This window comes from Protopterus annectens, chromosome 11.part0 (assembly GCF_019279795.1).
Source record: "Protopterus annectens isolate FY-2018-M chromosome 11.part0, PAN1.0, whole genome shotgun sequence".
Lineage (NCBI taxonomy): Eukaryota > Metazoa > Chordata > Ceratodontiformes > Protopteridae > Protopterus > Protopterus annectens.
In genome coordinates this window covers 529223992-529246190 of record NC_056745.1, presented here as the reverse complement: position 1 = coordinate 529246190, position 22199 = coordinate 529223992, and the positions used below count along the sequence as shown (strand labels likewise).

General features: G+C 41.8%; 1 protein-coding gene across 3 annotated transcripts in view; it reads left to right on the top strand.

The window, feature by feature from the left end:
- TBK1 (TANK binding kinase 1) overlaps positions 1–22199 on the top strand; it is a 3544425-nt gene that overhangs the window by 1683120 nt on the left and 1839106 nt on the right. For all 3 annotated transcript variants that reach the window (XM_044088041.1, XM_044088040.1, XM_044088042.1), the window contains exon 10: positions 146–204. In XM_044088041.1, coding sequence (XP_043943976.1) covers positions 146–204 — 59 coding nt within the window. The remainder of the gene's footprint in view (positions 1–145; positions 205–22199) is intronic.

Here is a 22199-nt window from a genome sequence, read left to right as displayed (position 1 = left end):
AATATATTTATTTCTTAATGGTATGATCTAGTGGAGGTGATTTTACACAAATGTGTAGTTATATTAAGCAGCCAGTCTTTTGTAGTGATGCTATATTTCATTATTACCATTGCATTATCCAACATATTTTTTTATTCTTTTTCAGTTTTGATTCCCAAGTTAAACCCACGTTATGATTTGGACTTGGATGCTAGTAATTCTAAGGTAACATTTTCATTAATTTACGTTAGTATCATTAACACTTTACTGGCATTTTAATACAGTGTGCATTAGTCCCCCTACTGAGCTTTTTATTTCTGGTCAAACATTTCTTAGTGTGTGTTATAATAGTTTTTGTGAGGTAGTGAAGGTCTCTGAAGATGGCAGCATTAAATTATACTTCAAAGTTGTGTACTAAGTGTAACATACATAGCTAAATTGATGATGGGTGGAAATATCCTGCCCAGTCTACCATTGAAAAGTGCATTTTTTCTGTTGTACCCTGGCAAATCCTTCCCTTTCTTCCCTGTCTTCTTTTCTCCCTGCACTATGACCTCTTGAATGCCTCTGGATTCCCTTTCAATTGACATTCCAGTACATCGTCACATGCATCAGGTTCTCATTCAGGTTTATTTAAGTGCTTAGGTTCAGAGCACTGTGCAAACAAGACTAAGGTTACTATTAACATTTAGTGAATAAATGTGCAAACTTGAAAGTGATGCGTTATAGGCATCTACTACTTGCCAATGGAAACAGAACAGATGATAAACAGCAAAATAAACAAAAGAATTGCTTCAAAAATTAAAGTAAAAAAAAAAGGCTTGACAATCCAGCACCTTGTATTAGAGATTGCAGGTGACAATTTTTGTAACATAACCCAGACTAGATGAGAGATACCCGATGTAGAAAAATGAGTTCAGAATGTTAATTTACTAGGCATAACATCCACTGAACACAATGTAGCCCCTCTCTTCTTAAGGTATAAAATCTTTTTAAACTGTTACTTAGTAAACCAAAACAGAGTGACAATGCTGTAGCATAAAAAAAAAAATAAAATGTGAAGCAATCCACAATAAAAATCATAGTTTAATGATGTCTCAGAAAACATTTGTCCAGGAACCAGCTTCAGTCCAATGTAGTAATCTACACCCAAATAACAGCAGTAAGTCTGCAACAGCTTAGAGTGCCATTAATATGGCCTTCCAGACAAAAAAAGAAAACAGCACTGCCCTAATGACTGCCCAAGTAATACAACTAATGAAAAATGTAGCAAACAGTGTTGATAACTAGAAATAGAGTAAAAAAAGACTTCACAATAAAAGGTTCACGTTGTAGCTAACAAACTGCAGCTAGTATGTTCAGCTAGTGGGCCAATAAAGAATAATTCAGAGAAGATACCCACACCTCCAGGTTGGTGGCACAGCACGAAGCATCAGAGACTTTCCATGTGCAACTAACAGTGGGTAAAACTGCTTTCCAGTTTATAGCCTGCTACAGACCACCCTCCAAAACCCAGAAACCCCACTCGGCCTTCCTGAGAACACTGGAAAATATGAAGGCCTCTCCAAACACCATTATATTGGGCGACTTCAACTACCCTAACATAGACTGGAAGCATTACTCTAGCTCCAACATCCTAGCCCAAAGGTTCCTAGAATTTATAAACTCAGATGCTATGGAACAACTTGTTGCCACTCCCACAAGAGGGGAAAACAATACTGGACCTGATCATCACCAACATGGGGACTCTATGCTCCAGACCAGAAGTTTATCCCTCACTGGTAAGATCAGACCATAAACTAATCTCACTAGATATTCACATCCCGATCCCAGGCCCTGCCCAGAAAACCACAGTGAAAAACTTCTCTAAAGCAAATTTCACACTCCTCAAAACCGAGGTGGAATCCTTCAAAGCCCCCCGGGCCTGTGGAAAATACGGTCCAGACCGCAGAATCCTTTATAAACGCATTCTATGAACACCTTCAGGAATGCATGGATCATGCAATCCCAAATAAAACCAAGACCCAATCCTCCAAAGTTAGGCGTCCTATCTGGTGGACCCCAGCCATAAACAAACTATACAATAGAAGGAGGAAGTTACTACATGATAGAGCAAAATCCCAAAAAGGGAAGGCATCTCTGATCAGTATTAGCAAAAATACTACGGGCACTCATAAAATCGTCTAAGGCCAGCTTCGAGAGAAAAATTGCACAGGACACTAAGGATAATCACAAGGCTTTCTTTAGTTATGTTAGGAACCTGGGTGGGAATTCCCAGATATGCTCAGATTTAGTCCAAAATGACAATAAATACACCAAACCCACAGACATTGCCAACATCCTAGCTGACAGGTTCAGTGCAAACTTCTCCCCCCCCTTCCCCACCAAAAGGGCAAATATCTATCCCAGCAGAGTGTTGCCCCCCTGACATCTCAGATGCTCAGGTAAGAGCCGCCCACTCCAAAGCAAAAAATACAGCATCAATGGGACCAGGCGGTGTCCTTGGCTGCGTCCTACATAAACTCCAAGAAGAACTAAACCCAAACATAAAACTACTGTTCAATCTCAGCCTTACTACAGGATATGTACCCAAAGAGTGGCGTACAGCAACAGTGGTCCCTCTCCACAAAGGTGGTGCCTCAACGGATCCTGGAAACTATCGCCCCATAAGTTTGACTAGCTTGGTCTGCAAAACTATGAAAAGGATCATCATGGACCTCATAAATAAAGATATTGGGGACCTACAGACACTGGATCCTACCCAGTTCAGTTTTGTTAAGGGCAGATCCTGCCTCCTAAACCTGGTCAATTTCTTCGAAACAGTCACCAAGGCCATTGACGAGGGAAAGGTGGTCCACACAGCCTACCTGGACCTCGCAAAATCCTTCGATACAATACCCCACTTGGGCATTATAGATAAGCTCACCAGCTTAAATATAAATCCCTGTGTCACTAGATGGGTTGCAAACTGGCTCAAGGACAGAACCCACATGGTTAGAATTGCTGGAGCCATGTCAGACTCCAAACCAGTTACAAGTGGCGTCCCACAAGGCTCAGTCCTGGGACCTCTCTTGTTCGGTATATATTTCTCGGAGGTACAGGCCAACACGGAAGGACTGTGGCTGACTAAGTTTGCAGATGATTGCAAACTGGGCACCATAATCGACTCTCCAGCCGACACAAGCATCCTCCAAAAGGGCCTCATAGAAGCAGACAACTGGTGCCAGAGCCATGGCCTCAAGCTAAACGCCAAAAAGTGTATAGTCATCCCCTTTGGCAAAAACAAAGTGCCCACAAATTACCACATAGGTGGTAATCCATTAAGTACAGAAGAAGTAATTAGGGACCTGGGGACCCAAGTTGATAGCAATCTCTCATTTGACAACCACGTGGCCAAAGTGGTTAGAAAAACATTTTATATAGCCCCACCTAATCATGAAGGGATTCACATCTAGTTCAGGGGAGGTCATCGTGCCTCTTTAGTCATCCCTCATCAGGCCCATAATCGAGTACAATGCCCCATTTGAGATGTACCTTACCAGACACCTGCAGCAACTGGAAAGACCCCAAAAGTACCTCACCAAGAGGATCAAAGGGCTCAAACAGATGCCATATGCTGCCCGGTTAAAGAAACTCCAGCTCTACTCAGTGGCATACCACCTGCTCAGAGGCGATCTGTGCCTGACGTATAAAGCCATGTCCAACCCGGAATTAACGGACATGCTGCACCTCAGAAAATCCAAATCCCATCGAGCTACGTGCTCGAGAGACTTGAACCTCAGCACTGAAATAAATAGGACATGCTGGAGGGACAGATTCATAACCCAGAGGCTCCCTTCACTCTGGAATAAAATCCCAGTCCAGGTTAGGCAGAGTCCCTCATTGACTCTGTTCAAGAGGAATCTTGATGAGTGGATGGGAGATAGTAGGTTTACCCCGGGCATCACTTCTGTGTCACTGTTAGACAGAGGCACAGTATACTAACCTCGAAAAAGGGCATAGCGAAATTAATTTAAAATGGGTGGCGAAAGCCAAACACATTCTGGCTAGGCTTATAAATGCCCTCGGGCAGATAGCCTAGTATGAACCTATGAACCTAAGTCCAGATATAAATGAGCAGTAGCAGGAGTAGTGAAAGGTAGTGAAATAAGAATGAACAATGCTGTCTGCCCCAGCCTCATCTTCCACATTGGATTAGAAATATGTGGACTACAGCCATTTCCACAAACAAGTACTTGTATGTAGTAATGGGTTATTGACAAGAGTGGAGGTTTATGCTGAAATGCATTTATATTCCACCTAAACTGATATTATGGAGGTTAAAATAATTTGGGAAGAAATATTATGTTTTTAGCAGAGAATGTCCTTTATGAGTGGAGACTGGAACTTGATTAGCAATAGTGAGGACCTAGATGGGAAAATATAATAAAAGAGGGTAGATTTCTGAAGAAATATATGATCCGTTTTGAAGATATGAATTCAGTAATAGGAACACAGACAGAATTTGCATATTATTTCTCAAGGTACAATAAGTGGGCTAGACTGAAGATAAATTATATTTCACCACAGCACGCATCTTTTATTGAAACTTGTGAAACACAGTCAACTGTTTTAGATCATGCAAAGATAAAGGTGCAAAGTAATAAAATAAGAGACACTGGCATTTTCCTGCTTATCTGTCAGAGACAAATTTAAGGATGGCTATTGGAATTGATTCTAGAGTTAGGGAAGACAGAAATTTCTTCAGATTTGATTATTATTTAGTGGGATAAATTGAAAATGAAGTCATAAACATGGTAGAAATAAGGGAGAATAAGGGAGAAAAGTGATATGTGCAAGAATAATAGCAATTATTTGAAGAGGCTGGCAATGATTAAACTATTGCAGAATAAGACGAATCTTACAGAGAAAGAAGAGGAACAACTGCAAAGTACTAAAGGGAAAAATAAGGGAGTTTTTGGATAATATTCATGAGTTTAGAAATGCTATTCTTAAGCAACTGTTTTTTGATAAAAACTCCAGTGCACACAAACTTTTAGTACAGGGACTTGGGCAAAAAAATAAATAAATAAAACAGGTTGTTGTCAGACTTTGGGAGCATATAACAAGAAAAATAATTGGATATTCTGTAGAGATATTAGAGATATTTTGAACATTTTATAAAAATGTGTATAAAGCAAAGGCATGTGGAGACCACAGAACTGCACACATAGAAATATTTGTGGAAGACTTAATGCCATGAGGCTCAACTGTTAATAACTAGGATAGGAAACAGAGGTAAAAATGGTGATGTATAATCAGTCAGCACAAAATTCTCCAGGAAAAGATGGTATTCCTGTAGAAGTTTAGAAGTTGGGAGGGAAGAAAGTGGTAAAGATCTGTAAGGTTTTGTGTTAAAAAATGTTTTAAAAGGGGATTTGGGTACCAGCATCTTGGAAGAAAGCTGTGGTAGTTGTATTATCCAAAAAGGTAAAGAACTTTCATATCCAGCGTCACTTTTAAGCCATGATTATAATGTGCATGTCTGTACTAGCTAAGAGAATAGCAAACATTTTATCAAAACTTTTAGATTCATAGGTTCATAAGAAATTATTAGGATAACGGCTCAAAATCCTTATAAGCCTAGCTAGTTTTACCCAGATTTTACACAGTGTTTTATCCCTAGAAGAAAGATAACAAAGGTCAACAACTAGCATTTTGACATTTTTTACAGATTGCCTTTGTCTATAGTGGATATGGATGCCATCCCAGGAAACAATAATTCATTCACCGACCCTTGTGAGCCATTTTTAAGCATAGCAACCACTTGTGGATCGGTGTTGTTTTGTGGAGGAGTAGCAAACATTTGACAGCATTAATAGAACAGTAATGATCCAAATGGAACCAATGTTTAAGACAATTCTGCTACTGTTGATGGTCTTTATGAAGACAAGGCATTCAATAGAGACAGCAGGGATTTTATTAGCAGAGCAGTGGTAGAAGATACATGAAGAGTCAGAGGCAAGAATTAAGGTGGAGGTTTCTTCTCCAGCAAACTGTGTTTAAAAAGAGGAACCCGGCAGGGATGCCATGTCATCCTTGTGCTGTTTGTTGTATGTTTAGAGCTATTAACAAATAAAATACGGGACCCCACAAATTCAAGGATACTACTGGTATGAAGCCACGGTGGTGCAGCGGTAGTTTTGTCGCCTCACAGCAAGAGGTTCTCCTGTTCGATTCTCGTCTGGAGTGCCTTCTGTGTGGAGTCTGCATGTCCTCCCCACGGTCGAGTGGCATTCGAAAGACATGTGTAAATGGGCGAGCCTTCGTTGAAGGTTGGACATCGAGCTGGCACCTCGACACCATAAAAATCTACTGCCAATCGTTAGTGGACTGCAGTTCCGCTGTGGCGACCCCTAATAGGGAAAAGCCGAAAGAAGAACAACTGGTATGACATTTAAGAAAAGTTAGATTTATTCATAGATGATATAATTTTGTACTTGATAAGTCCAGAAAAGGACATTTCAGTATTGTGAAACATTTTGACAGTTTCACATTTTTTCAGGATATAAAATACATGAAGACAAAACAAAGACTTTTGCAGTAAACTATGTAGCTGCATGTGAATTGGTTCACTAATGCCCATATTTATGGAAGGATGATAAGATTAAGTATATAATGTATGGATTCAAAATGCTTCTGTTGTGGCAGCTAAGGATATGTGGGAAGAAACTAAACAAATGTTCTGATTTGTCTCTCTGGGTCTTCGTTCACTTGCAGTCTTTGGATCCATTCCCTAGACTCCTCTCCTTACCCATAATCCCTTTATAACAAGCAAGTTATTTCCAATCTCATTAGCTGCTGAAAGCTTCAGATGTGGTCTTTGGTGCTCAAGTGTTTTTTATGAAAATAAGTGGAAGATTTTGTTCATTTTTCCTAGAGTCTTTTCAATCTTCTTTTTCTATTGTTTCCTCCCCTTAAATATATATATATATATATTTATATATATACATACACACACACACACACACACACACACACATACAGTGGATATATAAAAAGTGTACATACCCCTGTTAAAATACCAGGTTTTTGTGATATAAAAAATGAGACCACACTAAATCATTTTAAAACTTTTCCCACCTTTAATGTGACCTATAAAACCTGTACAGTTCAGTTGAAAAACAAACAAATCTGCTAGGGGAAAAAAATAAAAAAAATGTACAGTAAGCTGGTTGCATAAGTGTGCACACCCTTAAACTAATTCTTTGTTGTAGCACCTTTTGATTTAATAGCAGCATTCAGTCTTCTTGGGTAGGAGTCTATCAGCATGGCACAATTTGACTTGGCAATATTTGCCCACTCTTCCTTGCAAAAGCGCTCCAAATCTATCAGATTGTGAGGGCATCTCTTGTGCACAGCCCTCTTCAGGTCACCCCACAGACTTTCTATTGGATTTAGGGCTGGGCCATTCCAAAACTTTAATTTTCTTCTGGTGAAGCCATTCTTTTGTTAATTTGGATATATGCTTGGAGTCATTGTCATGTTAAAAGGTGAAATCCCTCTTCATCTTCAGCTTTCTAGCAGACACCTGAAGGTTTTGGAGCAAATGTGGCTGGTATTTGGAACTGTTCATAATTCCCTCCACCTTGACTAAAGCCCCAGTTCCAGCTGAAGAAAAGCAACCTCCAAAGCATGATACTGCCACCACCATGCTTCACCATGTGGATGGTGTTCTTTTGGGGATGTGAAGTGTTGTTTTTGCACCAAACATACCTTTTGGAATTGTGGCCAAAAAGTTCAACCTTGGTCTCATCAGACCATAACACATTTTCCCACGTTTTTGGGAGACTTGATGTATTGTTTTGCAAATTTTAGCTGGGCCTGGATGTTTTTCTGTGTAAGAAAAGGTTTCTGTCTTGCAACCCTACCCCATAGTCCAGACATACGAAGAATACAGGAGATTGTTGTCACATGTACTCAACCAGTACATGGCAGAAATTCCTGCTGCTCCTTCAATGCTGCTGTAGGTCTCTTGGTAGCCTTCCTGACCTGTTTTCATCTTGTTGCTTCTTCAGTTTTGGAGGGACGTCCAGTTCATTGCAGTGTTGCTGTTGTCCCACATTTTGTCCACTTTTTGATGACTATCTTCACTGTGTTCCGTGGTTTATCCAATGCTGTGGAAATTTTTTTGTACCCTTCTCCTGATTGAAACCTTTCAACAGTGAGATCCCTTTGATGCTTTGTAAGCTTTTTGTGAACCATGGCTTTTGCTGTAGCAGGCAACTAAGTAAATGTCAGGAAAATCCTACAAGGACAGCTGAACTTTATTTGGGGTTAATCAGTCTCTTTAATTGATGGCAGGTGTGTACCCAAGAAGACTGAATGCTGTAATTAAATCAAAAGGTGCTTCAACAAAGTATTAGTTTAATGGTGTGCACACTTAAGCAACCAGATTTTTGTACATTTTTTTATTCTTTATATTTTTCCCCTAACAGGTTTGTTTGTATTTCATTTGAATTATACAGGTTATAGATAACATTATAGGTGAAAAAAGATTTGAAATGATTTATTGTGGTCTCATTTTTTTATATCACAAAAACCTGGCATTTTAACAGGGGTGTGTTCACTTTTTATATCCACTATGTGCATGTATGTGTGTGTGTGTGTGTGTGTGTGTGTATATATATATATATATATATATATATATATGAAATTTCTTTTGTGTTCTTCCCATTTTCCAATGCCTTCGAGCGCAGTTTCTCTTTTCCCATTTTCCTTCTACATTTGGTCTGTCTTTGTTAGGACTGATATTTTTGTTATACTTTTTCTGTGTGTTTACTTTGCAGTGATGTCTTTAAAAAAATCTTGGGCTTTAAAAAGTGTGTGGCTCACAGCCACAAGTTGCCAAACTCAGACACACACTTGAAGTTCATCTGTTGCTTAGGAGCTGCACATTTGGACTCTCATTGCAGCATTTCAGAAGCTTTTGGGCAAAGGGCATCACTGAATGCCAGAACAAGTTGGAGTGGAAAGGGCTTCTCCCTGCCTCTGTGGAAGAAAGTACCCTTTCTTTTTCATGTGGGCCTTCTGTTTCCTGTCCAGTGGCTAAGAAACCAGCAGATTATGGCAGTCTTAAAAAGTGTAAGGAAAAAGAGAAAGAAAATGAAAAAGATAAGTCAGAAGTGAGCAAGAAAGAGTCTATAGAGCATCTCCCTCCTTGGCTTTGTCTGGAAAACTAACAAAGCCTTTGGATCCAGTTTTGTCCTCTGGGATCAATCCTCATCAAATCTAGTACCCTTCCTCTTCCTGATCCCCAATTTTCCCCAGGGCCAATTTCACCCATATTGAGGTCTCTGATTCTTCACGAAAGATTATTTCAGTGGATCTGCAAGCCATCTTCTTTCACTTCTTCCCTTCATTCAACCAGGCCCTTCAGGAGTATCATTGAAGTGGACATGAACAGAGTGATGAGGTAATACCTCTGTACCCAAATCTAGCTGGGGGTCCTTCCAGCTCTGGCCGCTGCTGGAAATGGAAGACTGGTTTCTTCCCCTCACCATGTGATAGCTGCTTCCCTGATCTATCCAGTGGTATTAGGGCAGTTGCATCCAAGTTCACTCCAGGGTATGTCTTCCTCATAGCCGAAGACTTGGTCATCTTTGACTCTGATGTTTTCTTTTATTAGGTCAGTGCCTGGAGCCTTCTGGCTCTTGAAGCCATGCAGTCAACTCCGACTCTGGGGTAGAGATATTTGGAGCAGATACTTTTGGATCTGTTCCTCTCCCTCAGAGCTTCAGCATTGGGCAGCTTGTCTCCAACATCAGCTTTGGATCCAAACTGAGTGGCTTCTCGAGATGAACCTCTTCCAGGGACTTTGACTGCTATGGTGAAGCTCCCTGGATCCATCTTGGGTTTGGCTTTCAAAGCATTCAAAAGAGTGCACCCCAAGTCTAGAGACCAGCATTCGAGCTGTGATCTATCCTCATCCCCCCAACAGAATTTTCCAGGTCCTGATCTTGTTTGTCTTGTGCCATCAAGACAGCCTGAGTTCCCATTTTGAAGATGTCATGTTCAGAGAAACTCTGGGAACTGCTCAAACAGAAAGGGAGGAAATCCACTGAACCACTTTCCAAAGAGGAATCCATGTTTGATGAGGCTTTCTGAGCTGAATCATCTACTTCTTGGGTGGTTTCTCCCACAGACGAAATGTCAGATATAATCTCCAAGTGGGCGTGGAAGGACTTGGACATTGCCAAGCCTATCCTTTGTAAACCAGATACATTTTTTTGTATCTCACAAGGATCATCCCTACTGGAGCAATGGCCCTGCCATTGATTCTATGGTGGTTGTGGCAGCTACCAAATGGGAATTGGTAGAAGAGAGTTCCACTGTCCATCCACCTAACAAGGAGTCTTATGCATTGGTCATATTTGGGAAGCAGGTCTACACTTCAGTGAACTTCATGGTTAGGGTGCTGAATTATTTGGCACACGTCAGTGATTTTCAGAGAAACTTTATCAAAGAACTCTCCCATTTTTTCTTAGGATCCCCTATCTGCAGAGTAAAGGAAATCCATTGACTGGCAGCTGGCTACTTCTTCACTCCTTATTCAAGGTCTGTATGCACTTTATTTCCATTGCCAGTTAAGATGCTTCAAGAGCAGTGACTGTGACATCACTGTTATGAAACATGCATGATTTTGCAGAACATTTTAAGACTTCCGATGTTAATACCCCAGTATAGGGCATTTTTGATTGAATAATTTGAACATTGGCTGTTTCCTGTTTTCTCTGCCTTAAATAGCCAATGTTTGAACCAGTTTGTGCTTGTTTGCTCAAAGCTGCAGTGAGTTAAGCCATCTGCCCTTGCTCCGCTGTTTTCCAAAAACCTGCTGTGAGACTACAAATGATATGTGCTTATTTTCAACTGCTTTCTGCTCTTCTGGTTAACTGAAACAATATTTTCTGCATATCTGTTTAAACTGTGCAGCTGTATTTTAGGGGTAATGAATTGAATCCTTACCTCTGTTCTGATATTGTGGTCTTAAAGCTTGGTGGCTTTTGAGTTCCCGTCTCTACTACAAATTTGATATTGGACACTCCTCCTAGTCCCATTGCATCAGGTCATTCTACTGAGTACAGTGAGATCAGTTGTGAAGGACCACCCCTTTTAGCTTCTTAACCTTGAATTATCTTCTGTTTCCACACTTTCTACTAAAAAAAAAAAAAACAAAAAAAAAACATTGAGTCTCCTACTTTATTTTGCTACTTGTGCTTTAACCTGCATTTATTCTGCTGCATGTGTTACTGCTTTGCTTGTTGGTAGCCTGATTAAATTGATGACAATATTCTACTGAATTGCCGCTTTATTTGAACTGTTGTTTTACTGTTGATTGTTATCTTAAGCACTTTGGATTTCTGGTGCTCCTGGGTTTGTAGCTTAGGCTGGATTCAGACTTCCTGACTCTGTATTGTTTTGTATCACTTGAGCACTAAAATCAGCTCTTCACTGAGATACTGAAAGATCTGAGGCATCCATTGCTCCCAACTAACTTTAAGTGTCTGTTTTTGCTCTTGTATAGCGCTTGTAATTGTATTTGCATTCTACTGTCTGTTTTAATTGTCTGAACTGTTTTTTGCCACATTATACTGTAAGCTGTACTAGTTCAACTGTAGCATTGCCCAGTTCCAGGTCTGCTGTTTCTGGGTCTGTTTTGTAATTTCTGAGTATCAAATTCAGGCCATCTTTGTTGGAGAGGGCCCTTCTGCACCCTTGTGGGACAAAAGTGCTGTCTTCGTTCCACCTCGTCAAGGGTGACTGGACTAGAGCTCAGAGAAAGCATCCTTACTGGCTAGTTAAAAGGGTTATTTCTTTATTTAAGCCCTACACGCACCATTGTGCACTGCCGTATAGCAGTGGTTACTGTTGGTGGTTATAGACGCAAATGTTTTGCCTGTTAAATTTTCCTTTAGTACTTTGCTTGAGGTCCTCCAGAGGTTTTTCATGGCTCTGCTCGACTGGCAGGTGGAACACTAAGCCTAGCCTCAAGAGGTACCATCACACCTCTTACACAATAGCCATTCCTAAGTGCAACCTCCTTTTCTTACCATATAAATTTACCTAACACTATGGACATACAATTTCACACAGTTTCTCCAGCCAACTTGATCGACGTGGGCATCCTGAGGCAGTGTAGCAACTACCTCATGTTCAGTGAGAATCCTCTACTTTGTAGTCCACACAAACTCAACATGCGAGAGATACAACTATATTATCAACCTTGCGTCCATGCTTTCTCACACACCAGTCAGAACATATGATAATGAGCGGGTTGTCACCATGCACACCTCACCTCCTACTCCACCCAAATCCACATCACACATACCTACATATGCAGAGATTCTCACCAGAAACATACCTAAACACCAGAGGTTTTCCCATACACAAGCATGCTACACATAATACTTCCTCTACAGAGCACAATACAAATAATAGCTGTCGTACCAATGTCTCACCTGTCAAGCCCTTAAGGCAGAACACAAAACTAAACATATTAGTCATAGATGATTCCATCATGACACACACAGATGTCCCTCTCACCAGGATGGATTAAATGAAGTTTGCATTTAGCTGTCTGTCAGGTGCCAGGATCCGCCGTATCACGTATGCACTCAAGTCACTCGAAAACAGGTGCTGTTATGACTCTGTCATAGTTCATGTTGGTGTGAATGACTTGAGATGTACCTCTCTGAGCTATATGAAGAGAGAGACGACTGAGCTCTCGGACTATGTGTCTCAGGCAGATATGTCTCTAGACTTGAGCAGCATTTTACCTTCACCTAGGATGATGCCTCAGTTCAAACAGAAAATGATTGACTTCAATAATTGGCTTAATGTCTGGTGTCATTCTAAGAGGATACAGTATCTGTTAGCCTGACATGATTGATAGACCCCAGTGCTTTGCCCGGGAATGTCTTCATCTGCCACCCCTGGAATTTCGACTACTGGCTAAGGCTTTTGACACCCCCATAGTGCCTTTTTAGGCAGCGTCTCAGGGACAAAATTCCTGATGTAAAAACTTCATCTAAAAACCTGAAGGTTATGCTGCTAAATACTAGAAGTCTTAACATGAAACTGCACTCACTGGAAGCAGCTCTCACCTTGAAAGACACAAACATTTGTGCAGTCACAGAGACCTGGTTCAAGGCTGTGGAGAGCACGCCAGCCATACCGGGCTACAGCTCCTTCCACACATTCAGACCACAAACTGAAGGCATGAAAACTAAAGGAGGCTGTGTATATCAATATTCATTAAAGAAAAATACACAGCCAGACTGGTTAAACAGTATGATTCCCTGGAGATACTTCAGGTCATTGCCAGCTACAGGATCCCCTCTATGAATAAGGACACCCACTCTGCCTATTTGGATCTACTTGAGTCTATCAAGATACAGCCGAACACCCTTGTTTGGGAAACTTTAACTACCCATCCATTGACTGGATAAATTACTCGTGCTCTAACTCACTTGCCCAAAGGTTCCTTGACTTTAACTCTAGTGCACTGGACCAGGTAGTGGACACCCCCACAAGAGGTGCTAACATCCTGGATCCGTTGCTTACCAATATTGGGGACCATTGTGAGGTGTTCCGTAGTGAGATCTGACCACAAATCAGTCTCATTCGAAGTAACTATCATATCTGAACTCCCCCCTCCCCAGCAGCAATTCATCTAAAAAACTTCTCCAATGCAGATTATAACCACTTACAGGATGGTACAAATAGCTTCACTGCATCTCCCTCCTCAGATGGAACTGGCAATTATGATGAGTTGTACACCAGTGCTCTATGCAAACACCTGTATAACTGTACTGACTCAGCCATACCTGATAGGACCAAAACAAGCTCCTCAAAGAAGAGCAAACCTGCCTGATGGACAACTGCCATTAACAGGCTTTACAATAAGAGGACGAAATTGCTGTCTTAGGTGTAAGATGAAGCAAGTCCTAAACAGGAAACAATCCTTCCTCAGCTTAAACAAGCAAATAAGACTTCTTGTGAAGTCTTCCAAAGAAAACTATGAATCCAAATTAGCTTCCTCAACTAAGTACAACCACAAGGCATTCTTTATTTACGTCTGTAACCTAAAAGGCAAGGCCCAGATTTGTGCTGAACTGGTAGTTAATACCACATATACTGAGCTTCTGGACATACCTAGCCTGTTAGCTGACAGGTTCTGTGAAAACCTCACCCCCTGGCTCTGCCACATGTACCCCATGACATCCCTGCCACCTGTCCTCTACCTTGTATCTCTGAAGAGCAGGTCATAAACGCCCTCTCTAAGCCCAAAAATGCAGCATCTATGGGACCTGATAACATCCCAGATTGCGTCCTATATGGGCTCAAACAAGAATTAGCAACACTACTGGGTGTGCTTTACAGTTATAGTCTAAACTCTGGCTTCATCCCAGCTGAAGGGAAAATGGTGACTGTTATCCCCTTGCACAAAGATGGTGCATCCACTGACCCCGGGAACTATCCACCTGTTAGCCTAATTAGTCTTATCTGCAAGGCTATGGAGCGAATGATAGTGGACCTTATCAACAAAGATATATGTAATCTCCAAACACTTGACCCTACTCAGTTTGGATTTGTCAAAGGGAGATCATGCCTGTTAAACCCGGTGGACTTTGAGACAGACACCAAGACCTTGGACGAGGAGAAATCTGTGCGTACAGCTTACTTACACTTAGCCAAAGCTTTTGACACTATCCCCCACTCAGGCATCATTGACAAACTCACCCAGCTAGGTATCAACCCTTATGTCATTAGATGGGTCACTAACTGGCTCATTGATCGAACCCATATAGTCAAAATAGGGGAATCCACCTCCAGCAGCAGACCTGTAACCGGTGATGTTCCACAGGGATCAATCCTGGGACCTGTACTGTTTGGAATCTGTTTCTCTGAAGTACAAGCTAAAACTAAAGGTCTGTGGCTGGCAAAGTTTGCTGATAACTACAAACTGGGAACAGTCATAGAATCTCCAAACGATATCAACATCCTACAAGAGGGTCTTACACTAACAAATGATTGGCGCCCAAGTCATGACCTTAAACTCAGTGCAAAAAATATATTCACAATCCTTTTGGTAAGTGCGATGTTCCTGCTTAACTACCACATCATTAACAACATCGTAAGTATAAACTCAGTGGTGAGAGACCTGGGCAGAGACAGGTTGACAGTAACCTTACCTTTGATCACCATGTCTCCACAGTGGTAAGAAGGGCATTCTGTATTGCTCATCTCATAAGTAAGAGCATTTAATCCAGAAAAAAAAGAAGTTAACCTCTCTATACTCTTCCCTCATCAGGCCAATAATTGAGGACAACACCCCTTTTGGTATGTACCTTTCCAAGCTCATGCAGCAATTGGAGAGACCACAAAGGTTCCTCACAAGGAAAATTCAAGGTTTTCTGCATATGCCCAATGTGGATCGCCTGAAATCACTGTCACTTTATTTTGTTTAATATAGACTACTCAGAAGTGATCTAAGCCTTTCATATAAGGCGTCTATGACCTTACTTTATTGGAATGCTACATATCCACAAGTTAAATGGTACATGGCTTACTCTCTCTAAAGACTTTAACCTGGTATGTGACATTAATGAAACTTGTTGGAGGGACAGATTTGTCTCCCGGAAGTTACCACACCTTTGCAATGTCAAACAGAGCAACTCATTGGCCCTCTTCAAACACAGTCTGAATGACTGGATGGGTAACAGTAAATTCACACCAGGGGTTCCACCTGTGGCCCTCTTGGACAGGGGCAATTTGGGCTGATCATTGAAATAAGGTTAGAACTTGGCTAGGCTTGTAAAGTTCCTAGGGCCATTAGCCTAGTAACTGCTTTTATCTATGATGGATCAGCACTCTTTGGTCTGAAAGTCAGAGAAACGCCTTCCAGAAGTGAACCAGTCAGTAAGAGACTTTCTGCTGTGGGGATCAGATTTTCTACTCCTCAAAGACCCTTCTCAAGGAATCAGAAAGATGGAAAGATGCTGTGAATGTGCAATTCCCAAGGGTTTATACCCAACACTTTTGGAGATAAAGTCCCACATGGCAGAGGGAGAAACTCAAATGGTGGATGTCACCCTTTTGGCAGAGGTGATTTGCAGAATCAGGGCTTCTGGGGTCCTTTCTCTGCCCCTCAGCACTCCTGAACATTTGCCTGACTAACAGTGTGTGAAGGCAGATGGTGGGTGGAGCTTATCTCTGCATCCAGCAACCCTGGACATCCATCACTCAAGATGTTATGGGTGCAGAAGATAATAACCAGAGACTGTCTCATTCCCTTTCTTTTCCCCCCAGTACCCACAAATAGACTTCGCAATGTGCCTCCCTCTTAAAGGGAAGCAGCCACTTCAGAAATAAGGAAGCTTCTAAATAATCAAGACAACCAAGAGGTTCCACCAGACCAGAGAGGATCTAGAATTTACTAAAGATTTTTTCTAGTGCCCTAGAAAAAATGGGGACCTAAGGCCATTTATGGACCTCACCAGTCTAATCAAGTTTTTAAGGCATACAAAATTCTGGATGGTCATGGTTCAGTCTGTTTTGCCTTTGCTAATTCAAAATTGACCTCCAGGATGTGTACTAACACATAAAGATGGGCAGGTGATCCAGGAGGTTCCTTCACTTCAGGTTGCAAGCCAATCATTTCCAGTTCAGAACCCTGACCTTTGGTCTTACCACAACCCTCCTGAGTGTTCACCAAGTGTATGGCACTGGTACATTCCAGCTCTGACTGCAAGGGTTCCCTTATCTGGTTGACTGGCTCATCACTGCCCCCTCCAGAGATCTACTTGTCCAGGCCAGGGATTTCTTACTCCATCTCTGCTCGAATCTAGGGATCACAAGAATTTATTTATTTATTTATTGTTTGTTAACTGGGCTAGTCCAGCTGGGCTTGTGGCCCTTTTTCAGTGGAGACCCGAGGAGAAAAGATCCAATACATAGTACAAAAATTACAGGAAGTCACAACTTGACAATAAAAAATATATGTTGCATTACTTTTGAGAGAATATAATTTTGAAAATAAATGTAAGATAAGCCAGAGGGTTGCTTGCATAACATTTTTAAGAAGGATGTACAGACAAAAATGTATGACATTTAATTAGCGTTGGCAAAGAAAAGTTGATGTAGGTGGAAGTTTCTTTGTCTAGTTTCAGTTAGCAATCCTTATACATTACAAGTAATGGATGTTAGGTCAGGTTTGGCAATAAGACAAAAATAGCTCATACTAGGTGGTAGGGATTTTGTGAAGGTTCAGTTTGAAATCATTATACATGGAGGTTTCTGATTGAATTAGAATAATTTGAGTGGATTATTGTGGAAATATAATATAGTTGATTAGCCTGGTGTAGCATTTGAGTAGTTAGAATGCATAAAATAGTTCAAAAATTCCTAGCTTGATGGAGTGTAGAATATACTGGGAAGGAGTATGGATAGAAAATGAAACTAGAGAAATTGGATGTAGTATTGTGGGATAGAGTGCTGGTCTTATATCTTTTTAAAAGAGGGGTGAGGAATTAATGGTGGGGGGGTGTTTTAGGTGGGAGCATGTGAAGGGCATTCCCATTTGGAGGACAGATGGGAGAGTAGCATGGATATGAAGTTGTTGTGATTTGGTATGTTGTGTAGTGGGGGGTATGGTGTAAGATAATAGTAGTTGGCCAGGTGGATGTGTGAGTTTGTGCACTTGTAGGAGGTTTTGGCTTACGGATCTCAGGGAGCGGCTGGGTGTGTAGGGTATTAGATATTTGGCGAGAGAAGGGCATTCTGTAGGTTTGAAGATGAGTTTGTGGGCTGTTGTCAGTTATAGGTATATTAGGTGGTTGGGGAGTTCTAGCCAGTTGAGGATGTGTAGAGTGTGGCAGTGATGGGATGAGTTATTAGAATTGGTTGCGAGTTTGCAGATTTTGTAGTAGCAGGCTTTGAGTTTGGAACAAAGGCCAAGTTTTAGGTTGGAGAATAGGGGAGCATCATACAAGAGAGAGGGGAGAAGGAAGGTAGATGTGAGGGTTTGTCGAGAGGAGGGGATGAGGTAGCAGTTGTGTCTGTAGAGGAGACTGATTTTCTGGTGGGTTTTATTGATTTGCGGATAAGATGTGGGAGTTCAATTTTAGGTTTTCATCAGTGGTAATGTCAAGTAGCTTGGTACTGGGAGCGATTTCTAGAGGGGTGTTATGGCTTTTAGTGGAAAACGGTTTCTGTTGAATTGGGAGTTTTTGTTAGGAGTGAAAATCATTAGTTTTGTTTTGTTAGCGTTTAGGGTTAGGTGATTGGATTGCGTCTATGATTCTGTTTTGGAGAAGACTTATTTGGGTTTTGAGTAGAAGTTCGGAGGGGCAGGAGGCTGAGCAGATGATGGTGGAGTCATCTGCATATTGGATAATTGAGCCGTCAGGGATGGAGTGGTTGGAAGTTGATGAATATGTTAAAGAGGAGTGGGCCCAGTGCAGATCCTTGTGGAACTCCTGTGGGTGTGGGTAAGAAAGGGGAGGTTGACTCTTTCCATTGCACAGCTTGTTGGCACATGGAAAGGTAGCTGGAGAACCAGGCTAAGGTTGAGGGAGAGAGGAATTACAGCAAAGTCCAAGCTCCAGCCTTTTCAATCCTTGGAATTCATTGGAGCTCTCCTAGGCATGAAACTTCAGATCTGATATTGTCATTTGCATGCATTCCACAATGAATGGGTCTTGGAACCATCCTTAGATGTGGCTCAGTCTCATTTCTTGAGCTCCTTCCTTTACCCATAATTCCCCAGATTCCTGTTTTACTTCCATTCTGGTTTACCACTCTTACACTGTGGACATGAATTGCACACTCTAGAGTTCTGGGTGTAGTTTCTTTGTGAGTAAACATTTGATTTTTGCTTTCTTTTTCTTGGATATACTTCTGCTGTACCTGACCCTATCCTCCCTTTCCAGTGTTTTCGCTTTCTCTGCATTAGATTTCAGATTCCTTTTTTTTAATTATTTTTTTTCTTTCTAGCTATTTCTGTCCAGTATTCCTTGTTACCATTGCTAGTAATGCTTTTCCCTTGCCCTTTGACTAAAATCTTCTTACCTGTCTTTAGGGTAGTTATTTAATACCATTGCTGGTATTCTGTCCCTTTTCTTTTAGTTAAAAAAAAAAAAATAAACTATTTCGTCACTTTTTTCTTTACCCTTTCTTGCTAAGATGGCTGAAAAGTCAACAGGTTTCAAAAAGTGTACTTCCTGCGGGCATAAGATACCTAACTTTGATGCCCTCAATGAGTGCATCTATTGTTTAGGGACATCCCATCTTGAAACCCCTTGTCAGATCTTTGGAGGTTTCAGTTCTTGGATCTTAAGCAGTCAACACAATAAGGTAGTTCTGAATGGATTGCTGCCTGCTTCTGCTCCTTCCTCTTCACCTTCTTTTTCAGGGACTGAAACCCCACCAAGGAGTCTGTCAGCTTTTGAGTCCAGGGATCATAGAAAATTATCTCCTTTCTGGTCTCTTAAACCTGCTCCTTTCTTGGAGCTGCCAGCCAAACAATCTAAGCATTTAGATCAGACTTCACATCTGACAACATGGACATCCAGGTCTCCTTGGCCTCAAAGTCCCTGTTTCTCTCCTGAGCCATTTCTCTAGGCTATAATCACCATTTTTGCAAGAGAGACCCAAATGATTGTCCTGTCCTCCTTCCACTTCATTGTCTATCAGGTTCTCTCAAAGTTTCTCTGAAGCAGATATAGGGCTAGGATGATGAGGAAGTTCCTCAGAGTTCAGATCCAGATGGGAGTTTTACCGCTAACGTCTCCCATCGAACCTGTGAGCTTTCAACTTGCATCCCATACCATTGTCTGTTCTCCAATCTGACCAGCGATTTTAGAGCCCTTGGATGCGAAAGTCCCAAGAGTTGAAGCGTTGGATCCCAAAACAGCTATGTCTTCGACCCCGACTGTGTCCTTGACTCATTCGGTGCTGATGCCTCTAAAGCAGGATGAGTCTTGTAGTTGAAGCATCAGTTCCAGATCTGGGGGAATGTCTTCAACTCCAAGGTTTTTGGAGCTGTCGCCTCCCCATGGATCCTTCGCATTAGCTTGGGTCTTACTTCTCCCATGCAGCATTAGTCCAGGCAGGGCTGGAGTTTGCAGCGTCTGGCGTTTCCACTCCAATGAAGCTGTCAACAGCTTCTCCCAGTTTTTTTGCTTTCAGCATTTTAGAGAGGGCTCTCTTTCACCCAAGAGTTCATTCTACTCATGCATCTTTGGATCCTACCTCCATATATCCTTCAAATCTGACTTCTGATCCTCATCAACTTATTTCTCAGGGACAGCCGGCTTGTGTGAACTTCCAGGCAGTTCCCACACAGGAAGTCCCCTATCTTCTAATACCTCTCCAGATCATCCCACTGAGGAGTTCCCTGGAAGATATTATGTAAAAGGAGGTACATATATTCCCCTCAGGAATCTTTGACCAAAGACATCGACTTTGATGAAGGGGAGGGGTCCCCAAGATCTCCACCAGAGAGAGGTCCTCTGCTAGAAAGGTGGATTGTCTTCCTATACCCTTCCCAAGAGGAGTCGGTGTTCCCTTTGTGTCCAACCCCTCTATGTCTTGGGTTACTCCTCAGGTGGATAACTTTATAGATCTTGTGTCTCACTGGGCATGAAAGGAACTAGATCCCGTGGAACCAATTCCCCATCATCCAGACAAATTTCTTGCTCCACACAAGGACAGGCATCATTGGAGTAAGTGGGGTTCCTGAGGATACCATGGTTGTGGCGGCAGCCACAATAAAGGAGATAGCTGAACAAGTTCTATTGTTCATCCTCCTAATAGAGAGTCCAGGGTGATGGACAGGTTTGGAAAGTGTGTTTATGCCTCAATAACCTTTGCTGTAAGGTTACTTAACTACTTGGCACATTTTACCAGATTGCAGGGAGACTTGATTAAAGAACTAAGTCTGTTCCTGAGTCCATGTCAGCGGAGGAACATAAACTAGTTTTCTTCGTAGCTGGCCACCCTTCAGTCAGTTTCCAATACTTCCATGAGGTTAATCTCTCATGTAGCAGAGGGTTCCTCATGGGTGGTGGGTTCAGGCATAGCCATTAAGAGACATGCCTGGATGTGCTTGTGTGACTTTGCTGAACTGTTTAAGTTTTCTTTCATCAGTGCTCTCTTTAATGGATCTTCCTTGTTTGGGTCCCACAATAAAAGAAACACTCTTTCATAATGAGCAAGCTGGAAGGGCCTTGTCTGCCATGGGAATCCAATTTTCTACCCCACAGACATCCTTTTCCAGGAATTACCACAGAGGAAAAAAACTGTGGTTCCAAAAGTCACAAGGCCCTTTTTGGGATTCATGAGGGAAACTTCTCCCAGAGACAGGGGGTGGTGTTAGAGTTCCAATAGAAGACATGACAGAGGTGGTCTGTAAAACCAAGGCTTTAGAGATTCCTTTTCAGATAAACCCTTTCAGCACTCCTGAAGGGTTGCCCATTTGCTCTTCTCTGTTTGCAGTTGGTGGGCGCTTGTCTATGCGCCCAGAAGCCTGTGCATCTATCACAGAAGACGCTTGAGTGAAAAAAAATTATATCCAGAGGATATTTATTTCCCTTTTTGCAAATCTCACCATCCAGATAGAAAAATCTCCCCAATGTTCCACCCTGTTAGTGGGAGTTAGCAGCCACTGAAGTTCAAAAGCTGCTAGACAAAAGAGTCAGCAAGAGGTCCCACCTGGCCAGAGAGGATTTGGAACTTACTCAAGGTTCTTTGTAGTACCAAAGAAAACAAGGGATCTGAAGCCTATCCTGGACCTCAGCAATCTAAATCAGTTTGTAAAAATTTCCACGTCCAAGATGGTCATGGTTCAGTCCATTCTACCTCTTCTACAGAGGGACTACTGGATGTGCTGTATATATCTCCAGGACGCATGTTACCATATAAAAATGGGCAGACACTCCAGGAGATTCCTGCTCTTCTGGGTGGGAGCCAGTCATTTCCAGTTCAGAGCACTGCCCTTTGGTCTCAGCACAGTCTCCAGGGTGTTCAAGTGCATGACAGTGGTAGCAGCTCATCTCAGACTGCTCGGATTCAGAGTGTTTCCTTACTTTGCAATGGCTCCTCCCCTCCCCACCCAGACATCTCCTCAAAAAGGCCAAAGACTACCTACTCCGTTTATGTCAGTCTTTAGTGATCACACT